The sequence below is a fragment of the Canis lupus genome, chromosome 6 (genome assembly GCF_048164855.1).
Source record: "Canis lupus baileyi chromosome 6, mCanLup2.hap1, whole genome shotgun sequence".
NCBI classification, from domain to species: Eukaryota; Metazoa; Chordata; class Mammalia; order Carnivora; family Canidae; genus Canis; species Canis lupus.
This window is the reverse complement of record NC_132843.1, coordinates 25,250,742-25,264,200: the sequence shown is the minus strand read 5'-3', so window position 1 is coordinate 25,264,200 and position 13,459 is coordinate 25,250,742. Positions and strand designations below refer to the sequence as shown.

Here is a 13,459-nt window from a genome sequence, read left to right as displayed (position 1 = left end):
CACAGATCTGAATCTTTATCTTTACATTCACATACAGGAATACTTCATGGTATACACATTTTATAAATCGCTGCCCTTCAGAAGTATGACTTTCATTTATGACGGCATCTATGTTTCCTAAATGCCACAAATACCAGTACCCAGCTCTGTATCCTCTGTTCTCTCCTGGCTAGTGTTTTATTGTCTGCATCCTATTTGCTGCCTAAGTAAGCCTTTTCCTGGACCTTCTCACTGTTATCCATCTTTTATTTCATCAGTTAAAAAGGGATCTCAACATTGAATTCAATTTTGTTCTTTGGCCTAAAACATTTTACAAGATATAAATGGTAAGCTCACCAAAGACTATTTGATGCAACACTAATTATCTTAAATATAATACCAATGAAAGGAAATACTGCAATTTCAATAATTAACACAAAATAGAAAAGTAATGTAATTCAGTACAAAAATGTTGAGTTTCTTTCTTAAGTCTCCTTGTTTGAAGTAGATGAGAAGGTAGGGGTAGACCTTCTGGAAGACTGGATAGGACTATTAAGAAGTGTTATAGATTAATGAGACTTAAAAAATTAACTTACAAAAATGGTTTCTTTTTCCTTGTTACAAATATATCACTAGAATAATACTTCTATTTCTACGCTTGGTAAGGTCTGCAGGAGGTGTGATGGAGGGGGCTGTCACAGAAAGAGCAAAATAAAATATGGAAGAGGAAAGCAGTTAAACAAGGGAAAGCCATGAGTTTTCACATGAAAGGTCACATGTAAAAGCTTTCCTGACAGCATTACCATCATGCACTGTCCCCATTTAACCATAGCATCTCCTCTTCCTCTTCCACACACAATTTGGAATTTGCCAGCATGGCAGCAATAGCTAACATATACTGAGTGGTGATTAGGGTTCACTCATTCTGCCACTTGCTTTCAATGTCTCATCTCACATACTTCTCAGATCATTCCCATGTGAAATGTATCATTATTTTCCACATTCTCTAGAGAAGAAATTTGAGATTCAGAGGGAAAAAAAAGTGTCTTGCCCAGAGTCACAGGAATTCAAACTGGGTTATTTCAGAGCCTAGACCCCAACCTTCCAACCATTCCCTCCTATCACCATCACAGTGCAAGGCACAGAGATCAAGACTGCTTAGGTAATATCAAGATGATATTGTACAACTAACCTCCGTTCAATACCACTCACTCCCTGATGGACATCCTTGATAAAAAGGAGCCACAATTGCTATTTTCCTCATTTGTAATGTGCCATATCTCAGTCACAAGAAAGAAATTATCTGTTTATTTCTTACATCAACTATCAAACATGAGACCAGAGAGACATTATTTTCAAGATATGCGTTTATGAAGCCAATATGTTTACTACAACCCTTACATGAGAAAATCTTAATATAAGTTTTTATGGTTCTGAGCACATTTTTCCTCTGTTTTACATCAAAGTTCTCTGCCAAGCCTCTCCTAGTTTTTAGCATAGAGTAAAATTAGTGTATGACTATTATGAAAGTGGTTGAATTCAGGACATCCCTGTTGCTCTCTGACTGCTAGGTTCTTATTGATTTTCACTTTTTCCACATAATGCCCATTACTTTAAGTAGGCCGAACAAAGAACAAATGCCAGTTCTCTTACCTGTTTAAGAGCCTTTTTGGTGTGTTGCTGAAAGGAAGACGCTAACTTGCTTTGCACTGCTGTGTTAGTAAGGCTTGAATCTCGAGTGGAAGATGCTTCATCAGTTACCTGCTTTGCACAAACTAGAAACAGAGAGAGATAATGATATTACTAATTTGAATTCCTTTTTTTATATCCACTGTAATTAACTCGCTTGGAGCTTCTCTCCAATTGAAAATGGATACCTAAAATAAAGCCAAATAGCACAGTAAAAAGACGAGTATCTAGATTTGAGAGAAGGATCACTTAATAACTGTGTGGTCACAGTTACATGTAACCTCTCTACACCTCCGTTTCCTTACCCACTAATTGATGATAATTTCTATGCCATAGGGCTATTGTGCAGACATAAAAAAAGAGTGTAATTTCTAACTCAAGACTTGGGAATCAGTAGATACTTTCCAAGTCCGAATATGCAGATTGGGCAATGTATAGTATTTTGAAGAAAGCATGTAAATTAATGAAATTGTTTTAAATCTACCAACCACCATTGTCTTCTTCCACTTAGCAGCCCTCTTTCAATAGATTCTGTGGCCTTCTGGGACATGTTTATTTTCTCCTATGGACCAAGTCATCTATCATGGAGAAGGAAAATAAAATCCAAAATGTTGGATGTCAATTTAAGGAAATTATTTTCAAGGAAATCAAGTCCTCTGCAGATAATCATATAATCTGTCCATTTTTGCCCAAGTCAAGCGTACCTGTTGTCTATTCAACAGAGGACATTTTCTTCATAAAGGCTGCTTTTAGAAGAACCAATGTCTCACTAACATGGGTGACAAGGGCCCACACTCACTCTCTGTTCTGTGAAACCTGGGTTAGAACGGCCACTCTTCTTCAGTCCCCAAACCTACCACCTAAGAGACAAAACAGAGACAGTACCTTTTTTTGTGCCTGACTCTGGCAGCAGCACAGATGCGGACCCTTTTCTATGCACAACCTTTTCTATGTACGCCAGAGGGGAAGGAGGTTTTTGGAAAAAATCAAAGTAAGGAAGCACTAGGATTAGTGGCAGAATGGAGGCATATGTCAAAGGCAGGAGGCAAGAAGTTGGATGGAAAAAAATAGCTTGAGAACATATTGGAAAAGCTCAAAATATGACTTCTTAAGGGCACCAGGGTTAACACTAATCCAAGAAAATTTTCCAAGGAACAGAAACGTAGAGAATTCTGACCTGAGCTTTAGAGGCAGGTGGAGGAATAAAAATTATTCTAGTCAAAAATGGAAGCAAATGCACGTGCAGAGTGTTGCGAACACTCAAGCTGCTTTAGATAGACTCAAGCACATGCTGCCTAGAAATAAAAATGCTCATGAAAGAATGCTGGGGAAAAAAGAGGTAGTCAGGTTTTATTTTAATACAGAAAGTAATCAAATTGCTGATTACTAAACAAAATGAACAAGTTTTGGACAATAATTGTTAGTTTTTAATGCCAAGCACTTTACATATGTGATCTCATTTCATCCTTGACAATTCATTGCTACTTCCTTGCAAGATGGAAAGGTACTGTCCCTGTTTTGGAGAGAGAAAACTAGAGCCCAGAAATGCTCAACAACTTGCCCACAGTAACAAAGTCAACAAAATAGCAGAGCTGGGAGCCAGGGCCAGAGCCATAATTTCCCACTTACATATTTGGCCTAAAAGCCCAGAACTGATGTAGAAAATTCAATGTCTATAGAAGTTTAATTTAGCTGCATCCTGAAGGTACTGAAACAGGAAGTTAATAAAGGCAGGGAGATCAAGTCATTTAACCACAACATGAAAAAATGTAGGACTGTGGGTGAGAGTGATTGGCCCAGGAAATAATAGGGTTGAAGAAGCCAAAAGGATTTGCCCATCCATAGAGTTAAGAGAAGTCTCTGAATTAAAGATCAGCTGACTTGTTTCTATTTGGTATCATATGATACTTTTCCTTAAAACAGTCTAAGGTTGTAGTTAACATTAAAATGTAGAAACATTTTATAACACTGCTACCCTGAACTATAGGACTCCAAGGCTTTTCTCCTTGAAATGATCACTAGAGTAAATTGTATCACTCTGCCAAATCTTAACTCAAGAAATATTAGAAATTAATCATCAGTTTACATTCCAAAGATAAATTTGCTTTTACAGTGATTACACACATGGGCTCGTCAATGTTTGAAGTCTCTACAAAGTGTGAAGAACTGAGGAATTGAGAGGAAGGTGGCAGATGGGACAAATGATTCCAATTGAATGGACCTAAATGTTGCAATAGAAGCCCAGCCAGGAACAAAGTGTGCATTAGCAAATATGTTTTATTACTTCACATTCTCAGAGTAGTATTTCCAACTGGACAAATGGAAACTTACTGATGAGTTAAAAAGGAGAACCAAATGCTGTTGGATTTTAGGAAATTTGTGAAAAAATGAGACACTTCTGCATACTGGACAAATTTACCAACTTGCTTAGGAAGTGCTTTTATTTGTAAGTCTTTCAAAGGTAAATGCCAATGAAGCAGGGACAAACAACAACAAATGCTGAATTAGTGAGTGTAATTAAAGCCTTGTCCCCCTTGCATTCATCTGACTGCTACAGTAAGAGGTACTGCTTGCATTAATCTGACTGCTACAATCAGCCCTCCTTCCTGAGGCTAACAGATATCTTTTAACTTGCTCTATTTCTCTCTGCCCAAGGAAGCCATAGAGTATCATAATACCAATTTCAGTATCAGAGAATATAATGCATAGTTTGATTTAAATTCACTATTACACCAGGTTAATAATGACTCACATATATTTAGTGTTTCCAAAGGGAAGATTTGGTTCAATCTGGAGCCCAGAACTTCAGATGGAGGGCAGGACAATAAAATGAAACAGCATCAAGCAATCCTATGAAGTTTTTTTTCTCAAGATGATTCATTTTTTTTAACTCAACTCTATTTTGCTTTATCTTACATTCTATCCTATACTCAAATGAAGCATCATGAAAACTCCTTCCTACATAGTCAATTTCCTCCTTGATTCCCTCTTTTGAAACATGGTCCTATTTCCCTGAATCAAATAATTTTTCTCTAATCATTTATTTCTGATCAAATAATTATGGAATCTTTAGAAAGTAAATGTAATAGAAAATTAAATCTATAAGTGAGTGTTCCTTTGAGTTAAAAAAAATACCTTATTTTTATGGAAAAAAGTCCAGAAATAATAAAATGCACAGTGTTATCCAGAAACTCCAGACAATGCACCTGCATATGTGGCGTGTATGTGCATGTGGGGTGTGTGTGTGTCTGTGTACTGACAAAAATTGACCCTTAACATGGGCGCATGAGTGATTTTATTCACTCTTTTGCCATGTATATGATGAGGGTGGCTGAATCGAAAAACACCAAATAGTTGGACTGTAGAGGTTCATGCAGATTCATATTCTGACAAAATACATGGTTTTCACTTTTACTTAATTCTTGCAGCTTTGTTAATAACAGATGTGATAAATAAATAATACACAGCTCATTTTAAACAGTTGCCTGAATATTTATATAAGGGACTGAGTCTGGCCTCTGAAATACAAGCCAAAGAAAAATTAATGTTAAAGAAAGGGCCAAGGGAAATTCCCTGTATGTGAAATTACAACAGAAACCAGGAAACTGAAGAATTAGGACAGATGTTTTATCCAATAAATATCAAACACTGACAGGCAGCTTAGAAAGTGATATCTTTTTGGCATTCAAACAAGAATGGGGCTTTTTTTTTTTTTTTTTTTTTTTTCTAACTTCACTGGCGTGATCACAAAACGAATGCCAGGATTTATACCTCAAAACCCCACAAGACTGCCTGCCCTTTCCGTAGGTGGACAAAATGAAGACAAGGAAATATTTTTTTAAATGTACAGAAATGCTATTTCTGTCTACATTTTGCATGGCTGCCAAAACTAGGCAGAGCCAACAATATAGTTAAAAGCTAATCTGCTTGTTTTAAATTCAAACAGGTAATGAGATTCTCAGTATTTGTTGCTTAACTACTCCCACTCTCACATTCTCACCCAAGTCCTCCATCCAAAATAGTCTATTTAGGAGGCTTAGGAGATAAGAGAGATGGAGGCTTACACATCATCGTGAAACAGTCTTGAAGGCTGGAGACACTGGTGACTGTCCAGCAAGACTGGATTTCTGACTCGGAGTCTCCATGTTGCTCTCCTCTCTTTCATTTACCATTCAACTTGAAAATGAGATCAAACTAGAAAACATGGGTTAGAACTCATATTTTTAAAGCCAAGTAACAGAGGCTATGGACAATGCTCCCCTCATTGTAATTACTAATCCACTGACAAGTGTACAAGAAGGCTTTGACCTTTAAACCAAGCCACAAAGAAGGGAGAGATTAGAACGCAACCTTGACTTTGTCTCTCTCTCTAGTCTTACATTTTGTCTGCCTCCCCAACTCCTATCCTCTCTGACCCAACCAGCCGAGACCCTGCTGTATTTCCTGAACACAGTGACTTGCTGTATTTACCATAATTTGCTCCGATTATCCTTCATCCAAATACCCTTCTCCATTTCTTTGCCTGGCGAATTCATCTTGGCAGACCAAACTGAAACAGCTTCCCCAAAGCCTTCCTGACTATGCCAGTCTATGAGGTCAACTTATTCCTCTTCTTCCCATGTTTTCTTGGAACTTAGTATATGAATTCATGGCACTCTCTGCAACTGGTGCTTCTCTCTGCCTCAATCATCCACAGGTTCGGCAACTCGGGACTTAAGTGCAAAGATGGGCACAGAGTAGTTAATCTATAAATGTTTACTAAATTGCTAAATTTGATTTTCACTAAATTTATCTAAAGTGTCTATTTTTTAATGTGAATTTTCAATTGTTGCTTTAAATAGGAATTCATGGAAAGGGACCCTAGCAAAGCAGTTTATTATTAGTGAATTTTTTTATCTTACAAAAAAATTTAAAATCATCCTAAAATCAAGTAGGAAAAATATGAAAACCAACCACAAAACATCCTATGTATGTCTGTGGAAAGTCACATGACCTGCCACTCAATGTCAATAAACTTCCTTCTGCCATCCTGACTTGTTGCCTTATTTTAGGAAGAAAGTGACAGTTTGGAGGCTTTGCATAATGAAATAAAAATAAAAATAATGTAAAAGTCAAAATCAGAAATCACAATGCTTATTTGAAATGGCAGGAGATACGTGAAGGCAGAACCACAACAGGGACCAGGATCTGGACACAATATAGTCACTGCAACAAAGATAGTAATTGCTGTATGTCCCACCAAACAACACAATAAGTAACAGGCTATCAGAGGTAACTAGTATTTGCAGGTCTAATCCAGGCAGGAAGAAGAACAGCTTTTGATCCACTTCATTGCTATCAGTTCTCCCTCCAATGACTCCCTTTCATTTTTCTGATCGAACTAGATGCTATCCAAGTAATTCTCTGCAGAAATAATCCTGATATACACCATAGATTTAATTTAGTTTTTATAAATAGAAGATATAAATTGAAGAGCACAAGGTATCTTAGGGATAACACTGTGCCCAGTTATAATTCAATCACATGTTAAAAGAAAATGGAATCTTAGAGGAAGCTTATTTATTTATGAATCATTTATTCATAAACTTTTGCTGAGCACTTTTGTGCTAAGCACTGTATACACGGGGACAACATAAAATAAAACCTAGGACCTGACTGAGACGATAAAGCTTTTTTTTAAATGTATTTTTTCTAAGAACAATGGTATAGAACTATTAATTCTACCTGAGGAAAGCCAAGCATACAAAACCTACCAGTAATAACTAAAATTTGTTCTGAAAAATAGGTAAGCAAACAATTCAAAAGTATCCCCAGATGGCAAATAATTAAAAAAGCTTGTTGGGATTGAGTACGCTTTATGTATCATACTTATGTTGAAATTATTCATACATATCAGATGTTCTAGATACATATATATAGTAACAAAATACATGCCAGAAACTGTTAAAAATGACTTAATGAGGACCAGGCAAACCGATTTGACCCCAAAATCTTTCCTGGAATCCATTTCTTTCAGAGAAAAAGTAATTCCTTAATCCTTTTTGGATCCAGACTAAGGAGAGAACTACCTTCTTTAAAAGCATTCCTTATTCCAAGATAGGCATAGATATCTGGATTTTAAAAACTTCCCTCACTGCAATAAAAGACAACATCCAAAGCATATAATATGCCAAGAAAGGCCAAAAATTACATAGAGAAATAGGGGCAATAAAATTATGAAAAAAGCTCTTTTCCTCTAAGAAACTTTCAAGGGACAAATTGTCTAAATATTGTTAAGTACTGATACTCGATATTATTTAGAGTATCATCTATGAATAAAATACAGCTAATATAACTGAAGTTTTTAATGTATTTTATATCCTGCTTCATTTGCCCAAGAAGGCCCTCTTCCTAGTCAGAAGAGGTTTGCAGAAAAGGGAACAAAATAAAACAAGAGGAATGGTTAATCAGATGATAATTATACCAGCAACATCTATCAATAAGAACATCCTCCTAACAAGATGTAATCAGGCTGATATCATAGGCTACCAGTGATGCTCATCAGGTATCATGGAACTGGACAGACTGCAATTTCATTGCAATGTCCACAGATGATTCACAGACACCTCGGTTTGCTGCGGACAGGACACTGAAACTCCCCAGGCAACGAGGAAGAACATGTGCACACTAAAGGTACCTCTATAGGAATCTCTCCTACAGGTACTCAATTTATCACCAGAGCCATTCAGTTATACTAATATCTCTGGATATCCAACAAAATATCCCTCTCAACTCAGAAAAGAGAAACTCAAACCAGAAATAAGAATAGTTAATAGAAAAAGCATATCCTATAAGTACTAGCTTTTCACCACCTAACCCCTTCCTGCAGATTCCTCTCTCAAAATTATGTAGAGTAGTAACACAATAAACTGTGTGGGGGCAAAACAGTAGAAGCTATTTCTTTTATACTGCACAACACCTGTGATCTTCTACACTGCATTAGGTTCCCGAAACATCTACCCAGAAATACAGCAATCCACTTGGAAAATGAAAACTAGCAAAAAGCAGGTAGAAAGAATATCATTAAAAGGTTGGTACAGGTCAAGGGTAAGTGTTTTCTTCACCAATGGGCATCACTACTGAGTGCTTTATACTTTGACACATAAAAGAGAACTCTAGTATACAATAAAAGGGAACTAAATAAAGTACTGAGGTGGTTAACTGTTTGAGAAATGGCTCTACACTGTCGAGTAAAGAGAGAATGGATTATCTGACATTAATGAAAGAAAGTATTTTACTTTTTAAAGAATAGGTGCTTTGTTCTTATATACTAATTGTAAACTAATAAATCAAACAGAAATCTGGCTAGTTAAGATGAGTAACTGAGGGAATACCTTTAATTCTGGTTTTATTTGAGAGGGAGTTTGCTTTTATTATGAGATCATACTCTCTATACAATCTCTATCTCTATATTATAAAATATTTCTCTCATAGCACAAGAGAAGGGAAAAGTACATTTAAATGGGTCACTTTATCTGCGCTTAGAAAACTTTCTTCTCCTCCATGACTCTAAGCTATTAAAACTGACCAACCCATTTTACAAGATCAAAGTTCATAGTTCAAGGGCAAGTATGCAAGAAAAAGAGGTCCCTAATGGGTAGAAGAAAAGAGTAAACCAAAAATGTTTCAAAAAGCTGGGGTAAGTCACTTGGAGAAGTTAAGATGAAGGGGGTGGTATCGAGATGATGCCCAGCTGTTCTTCATCATCAGACAAGAGGGGGGAGAAAATTAGTTTAATTAAAAGCACAAAAAGATTTCAGCATAAGGAAAAAATTCTTGACTATAAAGGTTATCAAAACACAGAGGCAAATATAAAGGAGCCTGAGATTCCTATCCCTCTGGACATTTACTATTAGAATAATATCTAACTGAATCGACTGGCTTAAGTTAAATGCTGGCTTGAGGTCCAGCCTGCATCAACTTGAAGTCCCTCATATTTCTCATGAATGCTGTGGGCTGGGATCAAAGAAGGGAGAATAAGAAAGGAGTGGGCAGAGGAGGTCTGATATCCTGCCAATGGTCTTTTCTGACTGTGAAGAGTATTCTCTTTCCTCCGTATTTTCTTCCATTTGTAACTAAAACAATATAATTTTCACATACTTAAGTTCCTCGGGGCCACCAATGTAGAACAGGTGTCTCCGTGAGCTAACCAAGCTGTTAGGGAAAATGAAACGTTAAAGAAAAGACTAAGTCGATTAACCTAAGAAAATCAGGGGACCCAGTCAATGAAAGAATTCCCAACCGTCATCTGCAGGATTCTGAGGAATGGTTGTCAGGTAAAAATTGAGGGTGCCATCCTATGTGAAATCATGCTGGAGCAACCCCGGACTAGCTACTGAAAAACCTCCAGCCAAACAAGACCAATCTCACCATGAGGAAAGAGACACGAAGTAGGTTAGCAATATCCTTCAAAATTACTCAAAACACTGTCTTCACAGCTCCACAGCCCCATTTTCTTTTCCCTGCTCCCCTATATAAAATTGTCACTGATAAACTGTCTGTGTGACTACTCCCTGAGGGCATCTAAACCTTCACTAGTACACTTCTCAGGGCCTCCAGGACGCTCCTCATCTGTATGTAATTGATGTCTCAACAGAGATCCTAGCCACACACTTCAGGCCATCTTAAAGCACTTTTCACTTCTGAAAAAAGACCCCTTAAACTGTGGCCTCTGAGCCAATGAAAACAAAGAGTGAGCTGAATAATGTTTCATTAAGTTAACACAACTCTGCCAAGAATCATACAATCAGAAACCCACTTATAAAGCTGGCCGTAAAGAATAATGAAAAAGGACCATATAAAATTCTTCAAATGTTGGAATCATTATTTACCCTGGGATCTAAGGACTAAAACATAGGATATATGTTCTCTATAATTTTTCCCCCTAAATAGAGACTTTTAAAATACTAATTCCCCCGCTAGAATACTGCTTCCTCCCTGAAAGCCATTAGGGTTAATAACAAGCAGAACCTTTTTTGATCTCTGTGGATGAAAATTGTACATTCTCCAGTTTCTTCATTTTAAAAAATAGGATGGTTGCTTTTGATTTTAAACATGTAATATAAATCAGGGCCATGAAAAGAGAAACTCATTTTTTCTTGTTAATAACAATTTATAAATAGAAGGTGAAGAGGGTGAAGACTATGTAGTGATGCTCTCATTTCATATAAAATATGTATGGGTTCTGCAGCCAGGAATGCACTGTAAGTCAACTTAATATGTGTGAGAAAACTCATGATATACCAATGTATTATGCTCAGAAAACAACTCAGACACAAATATACCCATATATCTCTGACTAAAATACCCCATAAAATCCAAAATATTTTCTTTGGGTGACATAGATCTACACTTATATTGGCATAAATGGTCATGGGATGTCAACAAAGATATATCAAGTGATTCACCTAAATCACTCTTCAATCTCTAGAGCTAAAGCCTGTAAAATCTGAAGAGTTTATTTTCTTGAGTCTATATGCCTAATTCTTATTAACTTGAGAGACTGGTAGGAGTCAAAGGAACATACACATAACTGTAGTTCTGTGTCTTGTAAATCCTATAATCAATAAATATACCACTTTCCCGCATTGTAAAAATTTTCAACAAAACTTTAAAACAAAATTTCTTGGCCAAAGATCACCCATTTAATAAGAATGTTTCTCTGGCCAATTGATTGCAAGAAGCGGACTGAAGCATTATTGTTATTACCTCAAACCTGAAGATTCAAATATTACTGACTGGAATCAAGCTGCTAAGATTTTGTATTACCAGTTCTATAAAGTGCTTTAAAAAATATTTCTTTGCTTACCCTCTTTAATGGTACAGCGAATCTCAGTTGATCCTTATTAATTTGAAATAACTCTATGGTAGCAGAGGCTTATTTTCTGGATTGCCACAAGGTTATGTTACCAAGTGGCAGTTATTATTCACCTCCGCACTTCCCACTCTTTCATCCCAAAGGAGGAATGGGAGAGGAGAAGGAAAAAAACAGATGGTGGGACCCTCCTCTTTTCTTTCCTTTCCCCCCTCCCCCACCCTGGCTCCCAGGTCCACACATCCCCACACATCCCCCACCTTCTCTCTCTCTGATTATATTTTCAAAGTATATTTGTACAGCTGTTAGAAGTGCAGAAATTCTATCCATTCTAACTTCTGGTTCAAGTATGTATTAGAAACAGAATGGCAAGGAAATCACCTGAACTGGTTCAGTTTCATGGACTTTATTATCAATTTGCAAGAAATCATGTGGTATTCCACTCCTTAATCTGGATAAGCCAGGGGTTCCTCTTTGTCAAATTCTCAAGTCTATAATCAGAATAGATTTGCACAAATGTTGGGAAAGCAAATTGTATCAATGACTCCTGGCTAAAAGAGTGCCCTGTGATTCCAAGGAAGTATCCCAGTGGTTAGAGCGTGGCTTTTGATGTCATGTACACCTACCTGGGCTTGCCACTTAGATGAGATATTTATCTAATTTTATTTTCTCAAAGGCAAAAAAAAAAAAATTTAATTAAAATAGATTTTTAAAAAAAACCCTGAGGGATCCCTGGGTGGCTCGGCTGTTTGGTGCCTGCCTTTGGCCCAGGGCGCAATCCTGGAGTCCTGGGATCGAGTCCCGCATCGGGCTCCCGGCATAGGCCCTGCTTCTCTCTCTGCCTGTGTCTCTGCCTCTCTATCATAAATAAATAAATGAACCTTAAAAAAAAAAAAAAAAAAAAAAACAGAGCCTAGAAAGAGTCTGTATCTCACAGGAATATTATGAGGATTAAACCATATACAAGCAAACAGCTTACAAAGACTGGGCAGTGGAAGCAGTCCTTTTCAATATATAAGTTTGGCAAGGTTGATGGGCTATACAAGAAGTATATGGTACTTATGTGGAACGTGGATAGGAAATACACTTGTCCTAAAAGAAGCAATTGTGGTTTGCCAGAAGATGCAAAAGTGGGTGAGTCAAGAAATACTCAAGGAAACAAGCTATTTACTATCTGTTCAGTGATTCCCCAAAGCAATTTCTCTAATGCAACTTCAAAGGAGAGACCAGGAAATGTGACTTGGTCACATTAGCTTGGAGGGGTGCTGGTAATACATTACTTTGTGAAGTTCCTCTTCACATTTCAAATTAGGGGAGGTTGCTTTCCCTACTTTGTTTTAGCTGTTGGCAAAGTGCTCCCACCACCTGGTCCTCCACCCCTTTCTAGCCACTAAAACCCTCCCACTGTTTCTCTGAAATTCGGGGTTAGCCAATTAGCAAGATCTCCTATTAGCCTCCATCTTTTCTCTGCAAACTCCCTTCACATCTTGATCTACAAAAACCTGGCTCTCTCCAATGAACACTACTTCCCCTAGGACCCTTCAGATAGAAGACCCTTTCTTTTCCACACCCTTTGTGCTACTGAGCCTGGAAATGGGAGAGATGACCTCTATTTTCCCCTGCTGCTCCTTAGTTGCCTCCAGCCTATCTCATTCCATCAAACCATAGCAGCAACTATGCTCCTTCCTGCACTTACCTACTAACTCCTGCATTACTCCCCTTCATGTTTTGAAGGCTTTAGCTCCTAAAGGTCATGCTCTTTTGATGCTAGTTCTAACACAATTGTCGGTTTCAATATCCACACAGATAATTCTCTGGTATTTTATACTTGAGCCACGACCAGCCTTTGCATCTTTGTGCAAATTTAAAAAAGCAATGTTTCCATCAAGGAGACCCAATTTCATCCCAAAACACTAGGCTGGGCAAACAGAGGGTTAC

General features: G+C 37.3%; 1 protein-coding gene across 8 annotated transcripts in view; it reads right to left on the bottom strand.

Annotated features, from left to right (window-relative positions):
* ASXL3 (ASXL transcriptional regulator 3) overlaps window positions 1–13,459 on the bottom strand; it is a 188,594-nt gene that overhangs the window by 102,734 nt on the left and 72,401 nt on the right. For all 8 annotated transcript variants that reach the window (XM_072829175.1, XM_072829181.1, XM_072829178.1 and 5 more), the window contains one exon: window positions 1,633–1,754. In XM_072829175.1, coding sequence (XP_072685276.1) covers window positions 1,633–1,754 — 122 coding nt within the window. The remainder of the gene's footprint in view (window positions 1–1,632; window positions 1,755–13,459) is intronic.